Source organism: Accipiter gentilis, chromosome 1, assembly GCF_929443795.1.
Source record: "Accipiter gentilis chromosome 1, bAccGen1.1, whole genome shotgun sequence".
Taxonomy (NCBI): Eukaryota; Metazoa; Chordata; class Aves; order Accipitriformes; family Accipitridae; genus Astur; species Astur gentilis.
In genome coordinates this window covers 49,539,768-49,560,993 of record NC_064880.1, presented here as the reverse complement: position 1 = coordinate 49,560,993, position 21,226 = coordinate 49,539,768, and the positions used below count along the sequence as shown (strand labels likewise).

The 21,226-nt window shown below is 37.1% G+C and overlaps 1 protein-coding gene across 1 annotated transcript in view; it reads left to right on the top strand.

Moving 5' to 3' along the window:
* Nucleotides 1–21,226, top strand: part of LRP1B (LDL receptor related protein 1B) — a 591,173-nt gene that overhangs the window by 285,193 nt on the left and 284,754 nt on the right. The window contains exons 8-13 of the mRNA XM_049799136.1: nucleotides 489–711; nucleotides 3,668–3,839; nucleotides 5,860–6,003; nucleotides 7,421–7,657; nucleotides 16,147–16,327; nucleotides 19,246–19,465. Coding sequence (XP_049655093.1) covers nucleotides 489–711; nucleotides 3,668–3,839; nucleotides 5,860–6,003; nucleotides 7,421–7,657; nucleotides 16,147–16,327; nucleotides 19,246–19,465 — 1,177 coding nt within the window. The remainder of the gene's footprint in view (nucleotides 1–488; nucleotides 712–3,667; nucleotides 3,840–5,859; nucleotides 6,004–7,420; nucleotides 7,658–16,146; nucleotides 16,328–19,245; nucleotides 19,466–21,226) is intronic.

The window sequence follows — 21,226 nt, the reverse complement described above, 5'->3', positions numbered from 1 at the left end:
AGAAATATATTTTCAAAACCCTAACAGTGTGGATCACTGTATTTGTTATACCTTATATGCAATGAATTGTTCTCCAAACCATGTAAGTACTTTGTGGTTTTGCCACTCTTTGTTATTTCTAACTATTCTGCCATTTTTTTATAAGTAATGGTTAAAGAGCTATTTAAGATTGTAATGTAGTCTCTGTACATATGAATACCATCCATTTAAAAGGCGAGTATTACACGGTGTATCTGTGGTGTAAGGAAATGCATTTAGAACTTCTGTACATTCTGTTTGAAAGAAAATTCTTGTAATTGTGAATTTGTTAGAAGACATGGCGATTTTTTTGGTAATTATATGATTATCAATATGGGTTATATGGGTTATTGATAGATGAACCCCCTGAAATGAAGAAGAACAAAAACTTACTTTGCACAGAGCCACCAGGAGCTTTGCACTCTGCTCACACCCTTTGAAACTTACAACATCTTATTTTCTTTCAACAGAAAGCTTTTCTTTACAGACTATGGGAATGCTGCCAAGGTTGAGAGATGTGACATGGATGGAATGAACAGGACGTGGATAGTAGACTCTAAAATTGAACAGCCAACTGCTCTTGCACTAGACCTCGTCAATAAATATGTGTACTGGGTTGACATATATCTGGATAGTGTGGAGGTTGCTGACTATCAAGGGAGAAAGAGGCATACAATAATTAAAGGGAGACAAGTAGGTATTTATTTGCATATTAGTAAAAAGTAATGATACCAATAAATGAACGTACATAATGCTAACAGTTACAGTAATTTCAGATTTTTTTCTCTTTGTAGTTCAAATGCATTAGACATTAAGAGATCCGTCTGCATGTTTTGTTTGCAATTTAGCACGTTTTGCAACCTATGGGCAAGCTTCCATGCAGCGTCTCATTAACAATGTACCATGTAAGTCACATTCCCCATTGTAACACTTCAGCAGGGAAAATATGGGTCGATGGAAAGATACGAGGGGATAAATTATTAACGACAAGAAGATGTCCGTGCCAATTCGGGAAGAAGAGACCAACAGGCACAAGAATGTGAAAGATACAGAATAGCAAAAGCTATTCACTTGTTCAGACCAATCTGGATGCCCTTAAGTCATATTTTGTTGATAGCAATGATGCTTTTCCCAGTTGATCCAGATGTTCAGAGTCATAAATACAAGTGCTGAGACTGTATGAGTCTTTGAGCAGAAGTATATCAATTTGTTATGTAGCTTCCGCTTGGAGACCGGGGTAGTAGGTAGCAGGGAAAGGAAGGGTTCCCTGGCAGTTGTGAGGCTGATATAAATCAAGGGAAAATTAGCAAAGACCAAACCGCTCCTGGTTGCTACTTGGACTCCCAGAGCTGGTGTGGGTACCATGTTTACATCTGCTTCTGCCTGAGGTTAAACAGAGCATGTAAAAATGTGCAGACAGAATAAACATTTCACCTGTTCTGCTGTCATTCTTTCTGTGCTTCCAAGTAATCACTGTTTACCAAGAGACAACTGGTTAGCATAACTCCCATGTAAAAATAGGCAGAAAATGTGACAAAAAACAGTCTAGGTCACCTGGCTAAATAGCAAACACCTTCCTATTTTTATTTTTATTTTTTTTTTATCAAATTACTTCCAGTCTTTAGCCAGTTGTTCTGGAATAACAGGTCTTGTAATTTTTTTTTTTTTTTTTAATTTATTTTTTTTTAAGGTAAATTTTGGAATAGGTACTTCAAAAAAGAAAGCCATTTTCAGAAGCAACTAACAAATACTTTTACAGGCTTGTAACTTAGTTGTACAGGTGTCATTGGAGAGATGTTTGTTCTTTCTCTTCTTTCTGAAATTTAGATGCAAAAGAGGATTCTTTATCAAGCTCAGAGGGATTCCTGCTTCTCTGAACTAACCAAGAAAGGAGAAGAATGTCTGTTTATGTCAATATGGGTGAAGGGTATTAAAAAGTTTGGCCTCTCAGTTGGTCACTGTTATCACAAAAGGAGAAGCATATTGGTTGTCTTTCCACTCAAATGAAAAATGGGTAATTTCACTAGGTTTTGTGCCTGCATTTGCCAGGGTTTAGAATGACTGTTACTCCAAGTTACTCCTCATTAGACCAAGGAAACAGCAGACCAGAAAACTATTCTCAAGAAATTTTAGGGGTTAAAGTTTAATTCGTAAGTACAAGAGTATCAAAAGGCCTGCTTTCCAAATGATAGGGGCTTTTATGATTGATAGTCTGGGTGGCTTTCAAAGCACTATTCTTTGTAGCAAGCAACATTTCCATTCATGCATGAGATAGCTGGAAAGCTTCATGAGACGTAAAAAACAACAAATGCATAAATTAAATTCAAATAATTAAGTGGTCATAAAATGCATTGTAAAAAGAGTCACATGGGTTTAATAGTGTAAATATAGAAAAGCTCTCGTGACTTAAAGATTTAAACAGTGCAAATGGAAATATGGAAGAAAGGATTATAATACAGAGGAGAAGTCAACAATTTGGTACAGATGCATCATTATTTTCAAGGCTGTTCTCTTTTACATGTTACTATAATTGGATTGAATTTCTATGGGGTCTTAATCAAACATTTCCATTGATCTCTCTTTTTTTTTTCTTCTTTTTCTTTTTTTTTTCTGGTTAAGGGCAGAATACAATGGCAAGATTTAGCCATCTGGGGGGGGTAATTTCCAGAAAGGTCTGAAATATTTGATGCATGACAGGGTTTGTTTTGTGGGGTTTTTTTGGTGTCATATCTCTGAATTTGTGAGTAAGTGAGCTAAGTAAATATTTTCTGTGAACAATTTATTGGTTAAACTAATAAGATATTCAGGCTGTGAATATCTGAACATCTGCCAAAAAATTCTCTTTAATTTGTTCAGCTTTCAAAATTGTCAATGAGATATCTTACATTTTCTAAATCTATCAATGAAGCACAACCACTAGATTATTGAACATTTCATGTTCGAGCTGTGATTGGCTAACTATCTAATGTTAGGTAATTTTTAATCAATGTACCCAGACACATCACAAATTAATACAATTTTAGAATTCACTTTTTGAGAAACAAGCAATACTGTGTGACCACAACCATATTCAAAGACACCAACAGAAAAGGTACACAAGCATAGCCAAGGGAATTTGTATCTTTATTCATTTATTTACTAAAGAAAATATTCAATGGGTATATCTTGCACTATTTGCCTCGCTTTGATTATAACATAATAAAAAAATTCATCAATTCAACCTATAAACTGTTTTAACTATCTATATTTATTATATTTGTTAGTTACTGGTAGTTAATATTAGTTAATTTATCTTAGTTATTATTAGTTAATACTAAAATAAGCTGTTGCACTTAAAGTATGCAGGAGTTTTTAAAAGACAGAGAAACTCGGAAATTCAGAGGATAAATTAATTTGGATTACTAAATATTTTGAATTTTCTGCCTATCTTGTACAAAGGTTTTCTACTTATAAACTTTGGACTGCAAGAATGTGAACTATACTTGTAGTGTAGTTTGTGTGTATTATTTACAACTATTTATTGACATATTCAGAAATCCTTTTGTATACTTTAGCATCTACAATTCACAGTAATGTTTGATGTTTACAAATCATAGATATACCTGAAATATTCAGCTAAAATAATTATATCATTTTTTTTCTTTTCCAGATTAGGCATCTTTGTGGTTTGGCAGTATTTGAAAACTATCTATATACAGTTAATTCAGATAACCTCAGCATTTTACGAATAAACAGATATAATGGCACGGATGTTCAGTCTCTTGCTAGACTTGACAATGCTAAAGAGATCCGTGTATACCAGAAAAGAACTCAAACAGCAGGTAAGATCAGAATTCCTCTTTCTAGGAAACGTAAAACCAGATTTTAGGTGGATGCATGGTTAAAAAGGTTCTTCCAGAAAAATGTATGAGAAGATGCAGTGAAAATTTGTCGCTGTGGCAAAACTCTCTGTTGCTTCTTTATCTGCCCATTTTGCCATGTACTTACTGCCAGTTTTCCTGCACCTCTAAGCTCCTAACACCACTGCTTCCTCAGCACTCGGCTTGGAGAACCGCCAAAGAGCCCTGGTCTGCAAGTTTCTGGCTCCACACACTCAACGCTTTCATAATTTAACACCTTCAGAATTGTTAGATGTCCAATACTGGCCACATGCTTGGGTCTCAGACCTCAGAGATTCCTGGTTTCTCTGGGCCTGCTTTTCAGACAGACTACAAACCTCAAGAGAGCCCCCCATCTTCAGGGCTGCCAAAAAAGCATGGAGATGGGTGTGTGGGCAGGTAGCCTGCCTAACTGCCAGCACAGCAACTGGTGAGATAGGAAATGGCTGTTAAGTTTTCCTTGGTTTGGATAAATATCATCTTTGCCTTCTGTGAAAGAAATCTTCCTTTTCATCTAGAATGAGAAACTTCTTTTTAGAATCTCTGAATTTTTGGTGAAACAGCAATTTCTGAGGTCCATAGTCCTGTATGACTCCAATCATGGCTCTGATCGCATACTTTCTGCATTCAGAACAGCAGTGTGATTTGCAGGAACTTTGTGCAAAGATAGCAAGATCCAAAATGTTTACAGTGATACTTTATGAGAATTTTTTGATATGACTGATAGCAATAAATCGTTGCCATGACTGCTTGGACAAAAAAGCTAGCACATCAATTCTGGTGATCAACATCAATGTTATTAAACAGACTGACTGCTTTTAGAGAAGTTTCTGAAGCGGGAACAAACTCTAAATTGATGTAGACTGGGTGAACTAATTTTCACCCTACAGCTGAGGGCATTGAGTTGCAGATGTCAGTGTCTGAAGGAGGCTGCGAGGACTCTTTCCCTGCTATAGACCCCCTCTTGCACCCCTGAGGGAGCAGGAGAGGTTGAGAAGAGGAGAGACATGAGCACAGTGTAATCTTTTATTACATCCTGTGATGACTCTGTTCCTCTTGCCCTTTGTTCACTCTGCTGCTTCTTTTGTTTTGAATGGACATGTTTGTTGCTTGTCAAGATGTGCTGTAAAAGCTGTCTCAGCTTGCTAGAGTTTCTGTCTACCTTTAACAATATCGACCTTAAAGCACTTGATTACTTTTTTTTTTTTAAAAAAAAAAAGAACTAAAAAGCTTGAGGGAAAGGAGAAAGAAGAGAAAAACATTTTTTGAGCTAAAATACTGTTGGCCTGTTGTAAGGCAGCGTAGTAACTGTAGGATAGCAAGATAGATTTTGTTTTCTCTTCAGATTTACCTTAAAGAGTTTAAAAAAAAAATGAATTTGATATATTAGTCTGCTAATTTAGAACCGTGCATTTGAAAATATGAAATCAAGCGAAAGGAATTCTTTGGCTTCTTCAGCTGCACTTATGTCCCAACTATACAAATATGGAAAAACACTACAAGGCTCATTCTGTCCTTTAGTGTCTGCACAGGCATCTGCCCCAGAAAGGTGCTGTTTAATGGAGTTGAATGAATAGCAAGCTGCATTGGCGTGGGATTCGCTATGTTTTCAGAAAAACAGCCAACCAACCAAATGAACTGAAGCAACAAATAAAAAAGGGGAAAAGTGTCAGCTACCCCAGGGGAGTGCTGCCTGGCAAATGATGTGCAGAAGCTTATTCAAAAAGGGGTGATTGCACACAACGATGGGTATGGCTTGATAGCCGCAAAATGGCCCTTTGGGTTACTTGTCTGCTTTGGGTATCATCTTAAAAAAATACCTTCCTTTCTAGTTATATTCTGGGGAAAGATTTATTGTGACACAAATTCACTTTTTTTTCCTGTCTAAACTTTCTACATGCTGATGCATATAATTATCTTGCTTTAAATGGATTTGAATCGTGCTGTTTTTCACTCGCCGTAGTCAGAAGCCATGCATGTGAAGTGGACCCATATGGAATGCTGGGGGGATGTTCGCACATCTGTCTGCTCAGCAGCAACTACAAAGCACGGACTTGTCGCTGCAGGACTGGCTTCATCTTGGGGAGTGATGGCAGGTCATGCAAAAGTATGTTATCTAAATCAAAGAGTCTGCCAGCCGCGAATATTCCAGGGTATAGATCTGGGTGTTATTTAAAATGCTTATCAGTAACAGTAGAAATCACATGGGCTGCTTTTGGGTAAAATTTGTTTGCAGCATGTACCTGACAATTTGTTCATACATACTTCTTTCACTCCATTAAAATTATTTGATTTGGCTTAGTTCATAGAAGTGACAAATTAAACCTGGGACACTGTTTAAAGAATTCTAAAAATCATCACAAGTTAATCAGTCATACTCTTTCTTTATATACTATACATTCTCACAGTACATAAGTACTGAAGTGCTCTTAAATAGTTTGTCACATCTAATTTCTACCCATACAATCAACTTGTAACTCAGAGGCAGACTATTCATGTGAATAAGTCAAGCAAGGTTTTTCTCATAATACTTTGTGAAAGCAAACTATGCTTATAACTAACATTAGGTATGCACAATCTGTTGGTCACGTACAGCCAATGGGACAGTCCTGAAAGTTTTGGGGAACGCCTGTTTTTGTCTGGTTTCTTGATCAAATGGAATTGATTTAGTTCAGATGAAAGGCATGCAGCTAGATACTTGACAGATGCTGGTAGATGGATATATCTGACCTCAGTCAAACGTCATATGGTTTTCCACTAATGATTCCAACAAATAAAACCTGAGAGGTGTTAGGAAAATTATGTATCGTAGAGAATTTTAAGAGGTATATTGATAGTACTAAGGAATATACTAAGTATATTTATAAGTATCTTTAAGGAAAGAAAATCACCTTACTAAGCTTTGGTTATTTATAATTAACCTACTTGATTAAACTGTAAAAATCTCCTCAGAAATAAGAAATACTGGTATCCATGTTTTGTATCTCAGTATGAAAGAACAGTGTGTGTTGATTTGTTGTATGCCTTCCCATTTGAAAGAAATTTACTGTAATCTTCTTTGTTGTTTGTTTCTGAGAAACTTCAGGTGAAAAAAATGATGTTTTGTATTTGCTGGAGTTATGGTCTCGTTAGATTTAATGATTACTTCAGTCATGGCCTACATTACTCTGATAGATCCTAATGAATTGTAAAATTAAATGTCTACAAAGCTATATATGTCCATTTCACAGTAGATGCAAAGTTATTCTGTGATCTAACATTGCTTTTCAGTGGGAACGTCTATAGAAAAAAATAATTAGATGTAAGCAGCTCACTGAAGTAATTTGTATTTTAATGAAGGTAATATAATTAGCTAGATTTCTTGAGTTTAGATACTTTTGGAATATATGAAAGTTTAATTTTTGGTATTGAATAACGCTCCTGCTCCCCCACTAATTGTGCCAGTTAATTAAACAGTGACATTATGCACTGTAAAGAAGATTAGGCAGCATCAGTTGTTTATGTTTGTAATCTTTCTTTTGCAGGACCAAAGAATGAATTGTTTCTTTTTTATGGGAAGGGACGCCCAGGAATAATACGGGGAATGGACCTGAACACCAAAGTATCTGACGAATACATGATCCCTATAGAAAACTTGGTCAATCCTCGTGCGCTGGACTTCCATGCCGAAACCAATTACATTTACTTTGCTGATACTACCAGTTTCCTAATTGGACGACAGAAAATTGATGGCACAGAGAGAGAAACAATCCTCAAAGATGGTAGGCAATGCTGACTGATAGTGACATTCAGAGAATCTCTCTAAGGAGAAGTTGAACTGACATTTACAGATAATTTAAAGCTTTATTTAAATCTCCCATGGAAAACAGACCCAAACTAGACTTTGAACAGAGTTGGAGATATTTCTTTTTTTACAACTTCCTGTTTATTTTTCCTGAGTGTAGAAATGTAAAGTTTGGTTAAGTTGCTCCGTTGTGAATTCTTACTTTGTCCAATTAAGCTTATACCCACCAGTAACTCCCTCCCTCCTACATTCCCGCTGTATTCTTTCAGTAATTGGATACAATGGATCCATAATGTAGTACTTTGCAATTGTTCACTGAGCCACCCTGTATCCTTCTGGACTTTATAAGAGTTCTTCACTCCAACCTGTATCGTAGTGTGGATTCTGGAGCTTATTCAAGTCATTTGGCAGAGTGAGACTTCTGTAGTGCTTGCAAACTCATTAGAAAAAAAAGCATTGTCTTTCCCGATTCATTTTCTATTGTGTATGTGGAAGCAACAGGAAGACCTAAACATTTTTTAGAACCTTATTAAGATGTTTGTACCATTTTATTATACCAATGAGAGAAAATACCAGCAGTTCTCTAGTTTCCACCTCTCCAACCACAGTTTACAGTACGTCCCTGGTCTAGAATCGTATAATACTAAATGCTGTTTCAGTGATAAAACCTCCAGTTTGTCAACCCATATTTCTTTTTCTTTTACGGACCCTTTTCATGAAAAACAGCTTCAGCAGGAGGTAACAACTGCTTTATTTTCTAGTACTCAAGCAAATAACTAGTATGAATATTCATCTTGGCCTTCAGAAAGCTTAATATCTTTACTTGTAAATTGAAACTCAAGACAGTGAAAGCAACAAAAATATCATTGTTTTAGCACAGGGATTTTCATTCCCATGCATTCATAGCCCATGTTTTAATCCACCCATTTCAGAGAAGTTATCTCCAGTTTGCAGTGATATGGTGCTGTTTTGGTATAAGGTCTCTGCACAGTGATGCCTTCAGTAGTAGTTGCAAGAAATAGATGGCTTTTTACCCTATATTGGTGATTGCTTAATAAAAGGCAGCTGTCTGAGTAAATAATGAATACTCAGCTGTCAATCTGGTAATTCATCATTTCACTGTGAATATGGAAATGAATAATATACATCACAGAACTGCCATTGCTGACCTTCTTTTACCAAACCAACACACATTTCATTTTACAGCAATGTAATCCAAATGTAGAGTAGAGGAAGGAGTAGACAGTATATAGATTTAAACATTACAAGGTAACACCTAAGAGCATCTTTGCTGAAATGTGTCAAACAGGTTGGGGTTAGTCCAATCAAACATGCAAACATGAATAAACTTTGTATAACAAACCTACAAATTGAGAGACTCTTTTAAATGATGTTTAACTGGAATTTCTGCTCCTTTAAAGTACAACATAGCAAAAATACCAATGCAATACCAAAAAAGCTATGGATTATCCTATGATATATTATTGCTGGTCCTAATACTTACAAAGACCAAAAAAATGTCACTGTCAGATTCCCCCCACTTCTTCACCAGGAGCTTACGTTGTTAGTTAGAACTTGGTGTCGTTTCATAACTTTAAAGTATGCTTAAAGAACACTTGTTAATGTATTTTTCATTATTTAAAAAATTAATATGGCTTCCAGCCATACCACCTCAGCTTTTAGTCTTGTCAGCTCTCAAGAACTCAGCAGGGACAGATTAAATCATTCCTTGGTGGAAGGCTACTAGAGAAAATCAGGTGTGTCAGGAGGTGGTTTAATATTCACTCTGAACAGCATGCTGCTAAGGAACTCTATCTATGGTAGGTGTCACTTCTCAGATTAGAAGTTGTCATTTTTTGTGACTATCAGGTTTTGAACAAACAGATATGCTAGCTCAAACAACACTGTAACTCAGATAATTACAGTTTGCCTACATGAGAGCCTGATCCTACAAGCTGTTGACTGGTAACTGAGAACTCTGACCACCTAACACTGCTGGAGTTTGATTTCCCATATAGTTTCAGCTGTGACTTCTTATTCTTCACTTCAGGAAACAAACTGCTGTGTAACATTGATAACTATTTGACAGCCCACAGCACGGCCTATCCTAGAGTTAGTGGCACAACTGCAACAGTAGTATACTTTAACCAGCAACAGAAATTGCTGTAATTAAGGTTTCAAACTTGCATGGGAAATCAGTTTTTTTAAATAAAAAAAAGGAACAAACCGGACATTTTTAAAGGGTTTTAAATATTATTCAGTTGAAGTAAAATCCCAGGCAGTGTTCAAGGCCAGGTCAGATGGGGCTTTGAGCAACCCAGTCTAGGGGAAGGTGTCATGGCAGGGGGGGGTTGGAACTAGATGATCTTTAGGATCCCTTCCAACCCAAACCGTTCTATGATAAACACAAACTCTGGGATTTTAGTTGTCTTTGTCCCCCTCATGTTGTCTGGAGTTGCTGTGAGCCTTAAAGTGTTATATTATTCACTTGTAAATATTTGCAAAGATGGTCAAGGGTGAACTTTTTGCTTAAACAAGGTCAAAGTAAGTCTGTAAAGACCTTTGGAAGCTGTTTAGCTGGTTGGTGTATAGAAGAATTTTTTTTTTTTTTTTTCACTGGTTTTCTTGTTAATCTAGTATACTAGGCACTATTAGTGTACATGATCTAATGGACACTGATGAGCTAGGCTGTTCTCTACCAAATTGCACACTATGCTTATAATTTCTTGCATATTTACAAACAATGTGGCAAATTGTTGCCGCTAGAAATAGGAGATTTTAAAAATCTTGTATCTGTATTCTGTGTATTTGGGCCCACATTCAACTGTTGACTATAAAATTCTGGCACTCTTTCCAGACAAATATTAATTTTTCAATTATCAAGTGAACAATGATCAAAATGGTATTTTATTTACCTCATCCTTTTTATGTTGAAAACGCTTCACTGCAGAAAGACTGGCTTGCTGTAGTCAAATGAATTTTGTTTAACCAGAATGGCAGAATGGCCACTATTTTGTTCCTCTTTACTACTTCATGTGAAGCCCACCTAAAAAGTAAGGGATGTATTTCAAGCTTTTAGACAGTTAAATAAAAGTGGACTTTAAACCATAAATTCACAAAAACAATGTAATCTGTCCCTATAGGATTGTGCTGTAGAATTCTTTGTTATTTTAAAACTTGCTGATATATTTAATATCTAATTGCCATGAGGTTTTTTCTTACTTAGATTGTATTTGGTTTAGAAACATAGATGCTCCAAAATTAGGACAGAATGCATGGTAGCTCTGGTACAGTAGCTATTATATGAAACTGAATAGACTTGGAGCAATATGCTTGTAAATTTTAGGAGGTGTCTAGCATTCTAATGTAATACTTCAGTTTTGCTGTTGATAATAATACAGTCCGTATTTGGACTCTGTCTCCCAAAGAAGAAAAAAACCCTCAAATTTTCATTAAAAAGCTGATTTTATTAGTATAAAAACTGTGTTTAACCCAAATTGTTTAGGTCAGGATAAAAATAAAATGGGTTTTGAACAAATCACTCCTTGTTCTCAAGCTTGATTTTAGTCATGACAGTGTTTTCTTGAGCTGAGCAAAATCTGCCAAGACCCCTCTGAGCCCTAAAGGATTTTTCTTTCACTCCTGAAGCTTGTCTTTGTTCCCTGTTCTGTTCTCCAGTCTTTCTCTGCGAGCCTTGGGCTCCCAGGTCCTTGGTGAGATGCTCTCTTCTTTTCCCTACCATAATTTGCACTTTTGTCTTCTCAACATGCTTGATCACTCCATGACCAAAGGCCACTCTCCCACTTTCAGAGAGTTCCAACTGACTCTGACATTGCCTTTTAAAAAGAATGTAGCAAAGGCACTGAGAGACAACAAATAAAACTGACAGTGTCCATCAGCCTGGGAAACCTGGCTGAGCTGCTGGCACTGATCTCACCCACTCTGACCGATCCACAGCTATTTTGTACTTTGACCGGATGAATCTTGTCAGACTAGGTGGTTGCTGGGTTAGGTATGTCATCATATTGTTGTTTCATATCCTCTGTCTGGAGAATGAATTTTGACACCATTGCTTCCTTCAGGCTTTTTAGATCACAAGGAAAAATAGCTCCCCAAAAGTATAGTGATGTTTAGGTGTATCAGAAATACAGATAAAAATGCTAAACACATTTAGGAAGAACACTCAGCATATGCCACTTTTTTTTTTTTTCTTCTTTCCTCCCTCCCTATAACTTTCTCATATTGTGTCGCACAGGATGTAGTGTCATCTCTACACCCATGAAAGATTTACTAAATTTAGGTCTGGTTTCTTATGTGAACAAGGTTTAGTTGATACTTTGGTGGATACCTTTGTTTCTCTGTAATATCTTTTGGACCTTCAGAATGATTTCAAGTTAATTTGATATATAGGGCAGAGGTCCAAGTATAAGTAAATCCTAAAATTTTGTAAAAATAGGGAGATTGATTTCTGCAACTGGGCATAGCAACATGAAAACAGAAATTGTGAAATGGAATTATAATGGAAGAAAAGAAAAAATTTCACTATTCTTCAGCAAAGTAGTCAAAAAACAAAGGAACACATGAATACAGAGGTAGTCAGGCTTCAGTTGCTCCCATGTTCACAGAACTACGCATTTAAAAATTGCACCTGGAGATGTTATGGACCTTTAATTCCTGTTACTATTCAGGTCACTGCAGGTGGTAGATTGTACTTTGCAGTTCAAGGGTTAAAGAAAAAAAAAAAAGAACAAAACCTAGCAAGTGTAAAATACATCACAGTTTTATATACATACATATATCTCCATGAGTGTTTAATTTAACAGAAGCAATATGCATGGGATAGGATGATTACGCACATGGAATTATAGACAGCATTAAAGGTAGAAGGAATCCTGAACTACTCTAGGCTATGTTGATTTCTTCAAGACAAGTAAACTAATTTCTCAATTATGCTCTATGTTATTGTCAAATATTTCCTTTTATGAAAAAAAAGTATCTCATTTGCATATTTATCTTTATTCATCTGTGCTGTTTGTCCATTGCCGTTGTGCCCAGACAGAGGATACTGATAAGGGAAAAAGCAGTTTTAAAAGTATGCTATGACTTTCAATAGCCACCAGCTTTTTTTAATTTTCTGGTTTTAAGCATTGAAAGCATACTGATTGAAGTATCTCTCCTAATAACGGGATCCTTGTTATTTTTAAACTTTAGTATACAGTGTGAGTTCATATCATAATCTTAATATATTTCAACATTCTATTTAAATGCATTTTGCTTTTTTTAAAAGGAAATAGTTATAAAATTAACAAAAAAATGGAACATTTTGCAATGACAAGGTATTTGAAAACATTACAGCTCTGCTAACTTGATAGGGAATATGGTGGTATTACAGTCACTAAAAAACATTGTTCAACAGAAAGGCTGTGAAGTAATTTATCATGTTCCAATGCTATTGAGATTATAATGGAACCTTTTATAGATGCCATTATTGCATCCAAGTGTATAAAAAGCCCAATATTTCATTTATTAGGTAAAACTGTCATATTTTATCTTAGTGTATTGTTGATGACATACTATGTTATCTATGGGTTATAGTAAGCAGAAAGTTTTCTGTATTGCACTAAATAAGTTATGTAGAGTGTGACTTGGTAAAAGAGCTTTGCGTTCCTGTCCATCACAAAGAATTTTACTGGTTTCTTGTAGGAAATTAGATTATTAGAGTCATAGTCAGTAAGGGTGTTTGGGGTCTAAAAAAATATTACAGTTGAAGAGTTTGTCCCAAGGAAAACAAATCTGATAGGTTGCAAAAAATGCATAGGTATGCTGAAGTTATGAATGTTAGCAAGTAAGACCTCTCTGTTAGTACTTGCCGATTGTATTATGGGGAGGCATCTTGGTGGAGGAATCTGAGGGAAGGTTTAGACGATGGCAACACAGCACCACTGCACAATGCTGTTGCTGTAAAAATCACACTGATAGCAATTTGAAATGTCCCAAACCAGCACTCCAGAAGTTCATGTGAAGTTGTTGTCTAGAAAGCTGACAGTTAAATTACATATGTTTGGCAGCACAGTTCAAATAGTAAACAGTTGTGTTCAGTTTAGCAGATTTTCACGTGCCTATCTGGTGTAAGGGGGACCTAAGTAGGATCAGTGATTTTGTCACATCAGCATTTCATAAAAAATGGTAATACTTTTTTTTTTTTTTTTTTTTTAATGTACATTGCAATGAAAATCTCCCTGCATCGTTTGTTCTCAGAAAATCTTTCCAAAAACTCCAGCATTGATCTGAAAGTGATGTCAACGCTGGTGAGAAAGAATAAATCTGATGAAAGCTTGCATCTAGATGGCATTACTGGTGTAAATGTGAACAGAAAAGGCAATTTGCATTCCTTTTTTAAAGTCTTGACGATTCCTGCTATTGAAATTGTACTGTAAGATTGTATATCCGACTACAACAAACAAGTATTACAATCTGTATTGTTAAGAAGCATCATAGTAAAGAGGGGATTTTTTTATTATTTTTTTTTTAAGTGTGCTTTTTCGTTTCGTTTGCGGGGCGGGGGGGTACCTTTTCAGCCATACGGACGTCCGTTTTTATCACAGCGAAGGGAGGCACCATTTCGGTGCTGTGAATTCTCAGGCTCAGTGGAAGCCCTGGGCTCACAACTACTACGCCGTCACTCCATTATCTGTTTTAATCCAAGATACCAAACAAGGCAGCAGTCAAACGAGCCTTTCCACCCCAAGTTTGTCCTCAGAAAGGAGACTAAAGCAAGCAAACGCGGCTTCCTCAGCCGCAGGCAGGCGCTGGGCGGCGGGTCAGCCCCCCTCCCCTCAGCCCTCTGTCAGGCGCCGCCGCCGGGTACCGCGTTTTGGCGCCCAACCGCCCCCAGCCGGTCAGGGCCGGTTCCAGCCGCCTCTGAGGAAACGGCCCGTCAAAGGGCTGGCGCTTGTGTCAGGGGTCTTTGGGGGGCTGGGGCCGCCCAGCTGAGGCGGGGAGTCGAGCTGGAGGGCTCGGCGGCGGTGATGGCCTGCTAAGAGGGCCGTTAGCAAGTGCTCCGAGGCTGCTTTGGAAGTAGGAACCAGCCCTGGTACGGGGTGTGAGCCGAGCTGCTGCCAGAGCTTCTGGGGGGAGTTTGGGCATGTGCCACCTGTGAGCACTGCCCTGTACTCAGGTGGGGTTCTGTGTCGGCTGGTGGAGGGGTACGTGGAGCAGCGGCTCCATTCCGCCCGGAGAAATACTCCTTGGAGGGACTGGGGGAAAGGGGGCAGCGTGTGGCAGATGTGCAGGCTGCTGGAGCGTGTTTACAGGTGAGGGACGCGGACCAGAAAAGGCGGTGGTCACCTGTGCCGTGGCCCAAGCTCCATCAGTTCCCTCAGTATTAACGTCCCTCTGGTATTACTGCCTGGCAAATGGCGGGATCGTCCTGTAGGTGAGGAGTGACCACACTGGGAGGAGCATGCCAGAGGGCTGGAGTGAGATCAGCTGTGTGGCAAAGGGTGGTGCCTAAAGCCAGGTGGTGCCTCAGCCTTCACAGTGCAGGAGGGAATGACTAGAAATTCTCCACATCCCATCCCACGCACTTGGATTTTGAGATCTTTCTGAAAAGGGGAAGGGTATGGTGAAGAGAGATGCAAAATCTTTCAGAGACCTTATGCTTTCAGTTAAGAAATGGGGATCATGTGGGAGAGGGCAGGCGTCAGTTAATGTTACAGGGTGTTAAGTACACTTGAGGGAAAACTTGTTGTTTGGGGAATTGTTTTACTGCTTCTCAAGTGGGGAAGCCTCCAAGCTTTATTCAAGGAACGTTGACTCATTTTCATTCTGGATGGAGTCCTGCTGCTGTCATACTTAGGAGCCCATTGGTACATCCGATGCTACTGTTGCTCTTTGCTTATGTATTGCTTACTATGTTAATATTGTTTGCACATGTACTTATCTGTGGAGAATAAGTCGGGACTGTTGTGATGTTCTTGCTCGCATGTTTTGCAAGGTCAAGGGACAGTGGAACAAATGTAACTTGAATGACAATTTTGCTTATTTTTTAATAGAGTGAAATTTGTGATTTGGGTAAAAGCAAGGTAATTTAGAGTACTAGAATGGATCCTGGAAGCTGTTCTTGACTTGGGTGATATTGCTGTTTAGGATTAAAATTAAGGAGGGTTTTGTTAAATAGTGATTTGCCCAGGGCCAGCTATGGTTAACATATGAAGGCTTAGGGTTTAATACACAAGCTTTATCACCAGTCTTTGTATTTTGTAGCGTGTTTTCAGGAAGACTAATTCTGACAGATATGGCAAATTTTAATATTGTATTTGAGCAAATCTAATTAAGATTCAAGGATATAATCTAATTTAACTATATGGACTGTGTGTTGTCCATTGTTTGTACTAATGGGTAATGTTAGAACATAAAAATATAATATTAATCTCTTATTACTGTCTTCCCTCTCTCTCTCAACAGATCTTGATAATGTAGAAGGCATAGCAGTGGACTGGATTGGAAATAATCTTTATTGGACAAACGATGGCCACAGGAAAACGATTACTGTAGCCAGACTGGAAAAAGCTGCTCAGAGTAGAAAAACTTTGTTGGAGGGCGACATGTCCCATCCTAGAGGAATTGTTGTTGATCCTGTCAATGGGTATGAAGTAGACTAATTTATGTTGTTTAATGCATGTCTTTATAGTATAAATATGGGACTGAATTTTGCTTAGGATGGGGTTTGTAGAGTCATGCAGTAGTTTGTAATTCTACAGTAGTCTGTAATATCTGTAACTCCTGTCCAGCATTCTTGCCTGAAGCCTTCAGAAGAATGTGTATGCCCAGACATTGTTGAACCTGTGTCAAGTTAATTTGAATGTGATTCACCTTTTTCTCAAACAAATTGAGTGTATCAGACCTGTATGTATTTTTAATATGAAGTGAACTTTATAATACTCTTCTTTTTTTCTCTCTTTGTAAGTCTCAATTTCTGAAGATGATAATAACCATATCCTTGTACACATTGGTTTACAAAACTAAATGAGACTGGTAGTTTTCATTACTTATTATCATAATTAATTGTGATAGACTGCATAATAAAAACCTTCAGTGTATTAACATGGAATAGTTATGGTTTACCTAAAAATTCACTGTTGCATTTATTCAGGGAATTGTCACTGGAGAATGATGTAGGCAGGTAATTCTAGTGTGGCTGGATTGATTGCTGTTTTCCCAGTAGTAGAATGTATTTATACTATCAGGTTTTCACTTTTGAGCTTGTCCTTTGAGGAATAGAAGTGACTGTGGAAAGGCTACAATTAATTAAGGTCAGATAGTAAGGATGTAAAATCAGACCACACACCATAACTATACCTGCAATTACTTGGTTAAATTTTCCAGTTCAGTAAATGCATGGCACAGGAAATAGTGTATGAAGATGTATTGTCTGGAAAGGGCTATTACATAAAACACTTTTCTAATAAAATAGCATGCCCTTTGTGATTATACTTCTCAAGGAAGCTTTTCCTGAGGGATAGCATTTATTATGGCATTTCAATTATGTTTAGAAAATATTAGTCTTGATTTAACCAATGTAGAAGCTTTAACTACATTTTGAGATACAATTAAAGCACATTAATGTAAATGTCTGTTACTGTAAGCGTGTTTTAGCTTATGACATGATAACTGGAATAAGTACAGACAAAAAGTTAATGGAGAAAAGCTCAGTAATTGCTGTTTAGCAGTCATGTAAATATTTGTAAAACGTATTTTGTCTTCCAATAAAATAAATGCCATACTGACCTGCGTCTCTGCCTGAGCTTTAGGGCATATGCAGGTTTTATAATTTTGTGATTAAACCTAGTGTTGTTTGAGTCAAACACGCAATGAAGCTTATAAGTCTTATGGATCAAAAAAATGGTTGATGTTCTTGGCTTATATTTACAAAAATATTAAAAGAACCCAAAACAACTTTCTAGTGGGTGACTTGGACTAGACAGAAAAGAAACAAAGAAGGTACACTTGCATATCTGTAAACCTGTGTAATGATGATACAGTTTTTTCTTTGTCTTTTTCAATTTCTTATATTAAAACAAATGGATCAAATTATGCTTATACATGAAAGTGTATTTGCATAAAATTTTTGACCAGTAGATTTGGCATCATTTGCGCAGATTTGATAATGAAACTGTTTTTACCTTCAGCGTTTCATTCCTTTGTAAATTCAGAATTTAAATTTGAGGACTTTATTCTTCAAAGTACAGACAGGTTAAGTAGGTTAGAATCACACAAGTTATTTCAGAAACAGATACCTGGTGAAATCAAAGGTGAGGCACATAAATGCCAATTAAATCATGATAACTTTAACAAGTAGGATCCATTTAAGTTCGGTATGGTGGTTTTCCTCTATTTAATGCTTAATAATTGAAATCCTAGATTTGACTTTAAAAGTAGACATCTACTGTCTAGTAAATATTTTCAGCATATTGATGTCACTGTGCATCGTATGATCTGAAATGCTGTTTAGATACTTCATAGATTACGTACAGGCTTTTGTGTTTCTTCCCATGAACCTGTTTTCCTTTGCGGGGGGCGGTAAGAAAAAAAAGGAAAGTGGTGTTTCTTAGCATGCTACCCTCCGCTTTTGTGTAAGTTCAAGTTGTGTATTTTATATTGTTGAAATCAGAGTTGTCACCAGCAAATTCTGTAATAAAATATGATAATCAGATTAATTCAATAAGGGGGGGGGGGGGGGGAGAAACATAGGGTATGTTCTGTAGTAACGTGCAGAGAAAGCTTCAGAGAACTCATCTGAGCCAATACTTTTAGATGAGTTATTACAATGCTTGCTTATTTTTTCCAAAGTAACATAGATACTTTTTTTCTCAGAGTTGTTTTGGTTATTTACATTACTCCATTATAAACCATAAAGCTATTCTAAAATGGCCCACCAGCTATTTTTCAAACAATTTTTATAGCCATCGATCTTTCTAAACATTTTTGTGAGGGACAGAGTGCTCATAATAGTTTCTTGAGTAATTTAGCTGCTTTCATGTGGGATGTGAAGTGCACAGAATGTCAAGGTTATCCTGTAGCTATTAAACTAGAGTGCAATTAATTCATGTATTGCAGCTTTTTTGATAGCATTAAGCGTAATAAAAAGCAGATTTGCATCATAAAGGCAAATTAGACTTGGCCAAAAAAAACCCCAAAACAGTAAAAGTTTGAACTTTGTGACAGAGTCAATAAAAATTGCTGGTTTAAAAAAATAAAATAAATCATAATTCTGGTATGATTAAATAAGGTCTTAAACAATTCTTTCACTTTTCATGTCACTTAGTCCATTTGGTCTTCATGTAATTCATTACAATATGAGCAGGATGCCATAAGTGTCATTTCAGAAGCATCCAGTACACAGGGAAAGTAAATATAGTTACAGAAACAGCAATGGAAAGAAACATGCAAGAGTCAAAATTGCTCTGGCTTGTGGAGATACCGTTGTGAACTGCTGCTAAAAGTCTACAGTATAAGTCACATGATTAAAATGGTATCTGAATGTTCATTTTTATAATTTCATAGCTGGATGTATTGGACAGACTGGGAAGAAGATGAAATAGATGACAGTGTGGGAAGAATTGAGAAGGCATGGATGGATGGCTACAGCCGGCAGATTTTTGTAACTTCAAAGATGCTATGGCCAAATGGTTTAACTCTGGACTATCATGCCAATGTATTATACTGGTGTGACGCCTATTATGATCACATTGAAAGGATATTTTTGAATGGAACTGACAGAAAGGTAAAAGAAAAATACTGCTGTTTTGCCACAGGCATGCTCTTTCTGGATTCTACTGTGTTATGTTAAAAATACTTTTCAAGCTTTTTAAAGTCTGCATAACCCTGCAGCACGTCCAGTGTCATCTCTGTTGAAACAAGCAATGTTGGCAGTCTCCTGCAGGAGACTGTAATACAGCTTAAAATTGTCATCTTTAGAAAGTGACATGAAACTTGATTTTTTAAAAATTTGTTTTATCTATTTTTCTCATGTGACAATGAGTTACATTTTGATTGAGCCACGAAGCTACAAAGAGCTTTTCAGTAGAAAAAAATTTTCTTTTGGCTCTGCCAGAGAGAGGCTTTTATTAAACTTCACTGGATAAGCCGCTTTCGATGAATCCCAGTGCGCCCCGTTTGAGCATTTGTGGTAATATGCAGAGGGGACACACTCAAAAAGTGCAGTCAAAGATGGAGAGAGATTGTTTTAGTTGTTACTAATGGCTATGCTAGCTAGATACAAGTCTGTATAGAAGTTCTGTGTTGTTTTGTAGAAGTAACAAGCACAGAACAGGCATCTGGAAAACGGTTGAAGTTTAGACTGGAGTCTGGTAATTTGGGGAAAGTTTACCATCTGCTTCATAAAATTAGTACCTTGACAACTGAAACTTCACCATTTATTGAGAACAGCGGGCATTAAGTCCTTCTGTGGGAGGATTTTGTCACAAAACATGTCTTGTGACTTCTCATTTATCCTTCACTCATGATTCCCTCTGTATGATGGCCTTGATAGGACCAGTACGCAGATCTCTAGTACTGAAAGTAGTAACTGTAGACACAGTCCTCCCTGGAACTTGTCCCTGTATGAGCTTGTATTGCTTTAATATTGCTTCTAAAATCCTTTATATTGAGTGATCTGTTGTTAAGCCTGTACTAATGCTGTAGTGTTGCAGTTTATCATAATGGCTAGGTTAGGATTTACTTTTAGCACTTCTACTTTTGCTCCAAATCCATTATGGTCCTGTAATGGAGGGGGGAGGGGGCTAAGCACATTGGCAGAAAGACATTTTTTAATTAGAGATCCTTGACTACTATCAGAGCTAGACTTCTGAAAAGCTCCTGGACAGAACAGCTCTAGGAAGGTTAAATGCAGCTGCCGTGGATTACATGTGGATTACTAGTGGGAACTGCTGTTTTTGCCTCCCGCTAGAACTGGTGAATAATAAGAAGCACCTGTCTTTACAGGTTTTATTTTGAAGTGTCACAGAATGGTTCTGTTTTTTTGAAAAGTTTTTTTTTTTCTGTAAATCCCGTGATTTAAATAAAATGCATAACTACTTGAATAAAATTTATCTAGCCAAAAATAACTAGAAGATAGTTGCTTTTGATGCTGAATCATTTGTTTTTAATTATAGGATATTTTGGTCAAAATATAACTTGGTCGGTAGCATCTTTAATGCTGTGTCAGTATAGTGAGGATTTTGGGGGGTGGGGAAGTCCTACAAGAACTGCACAAGTAGCTGGCGGATAATTGACTGATGGATTAATTTTGATCAAAATCAGTTAGCTGAGATGAGGACTTTTGACCAAAAGAATTCCAAGCCTAAAGAGAAAATTTGAAGGGCAAAAGGGCATGATGTTTTTCACCTCAAAGTAGTTGTATTTTAGTTGGCTCTGTCTCCTTGTTCTCTTGGGTTTGTGTCTCTAAGTAGAGACAAGGTAGGGCATCTGATGAACTGCTTCCTTCTTTCTAGAGGCAAGAAAGAAATACACTGTTGGGCATTAG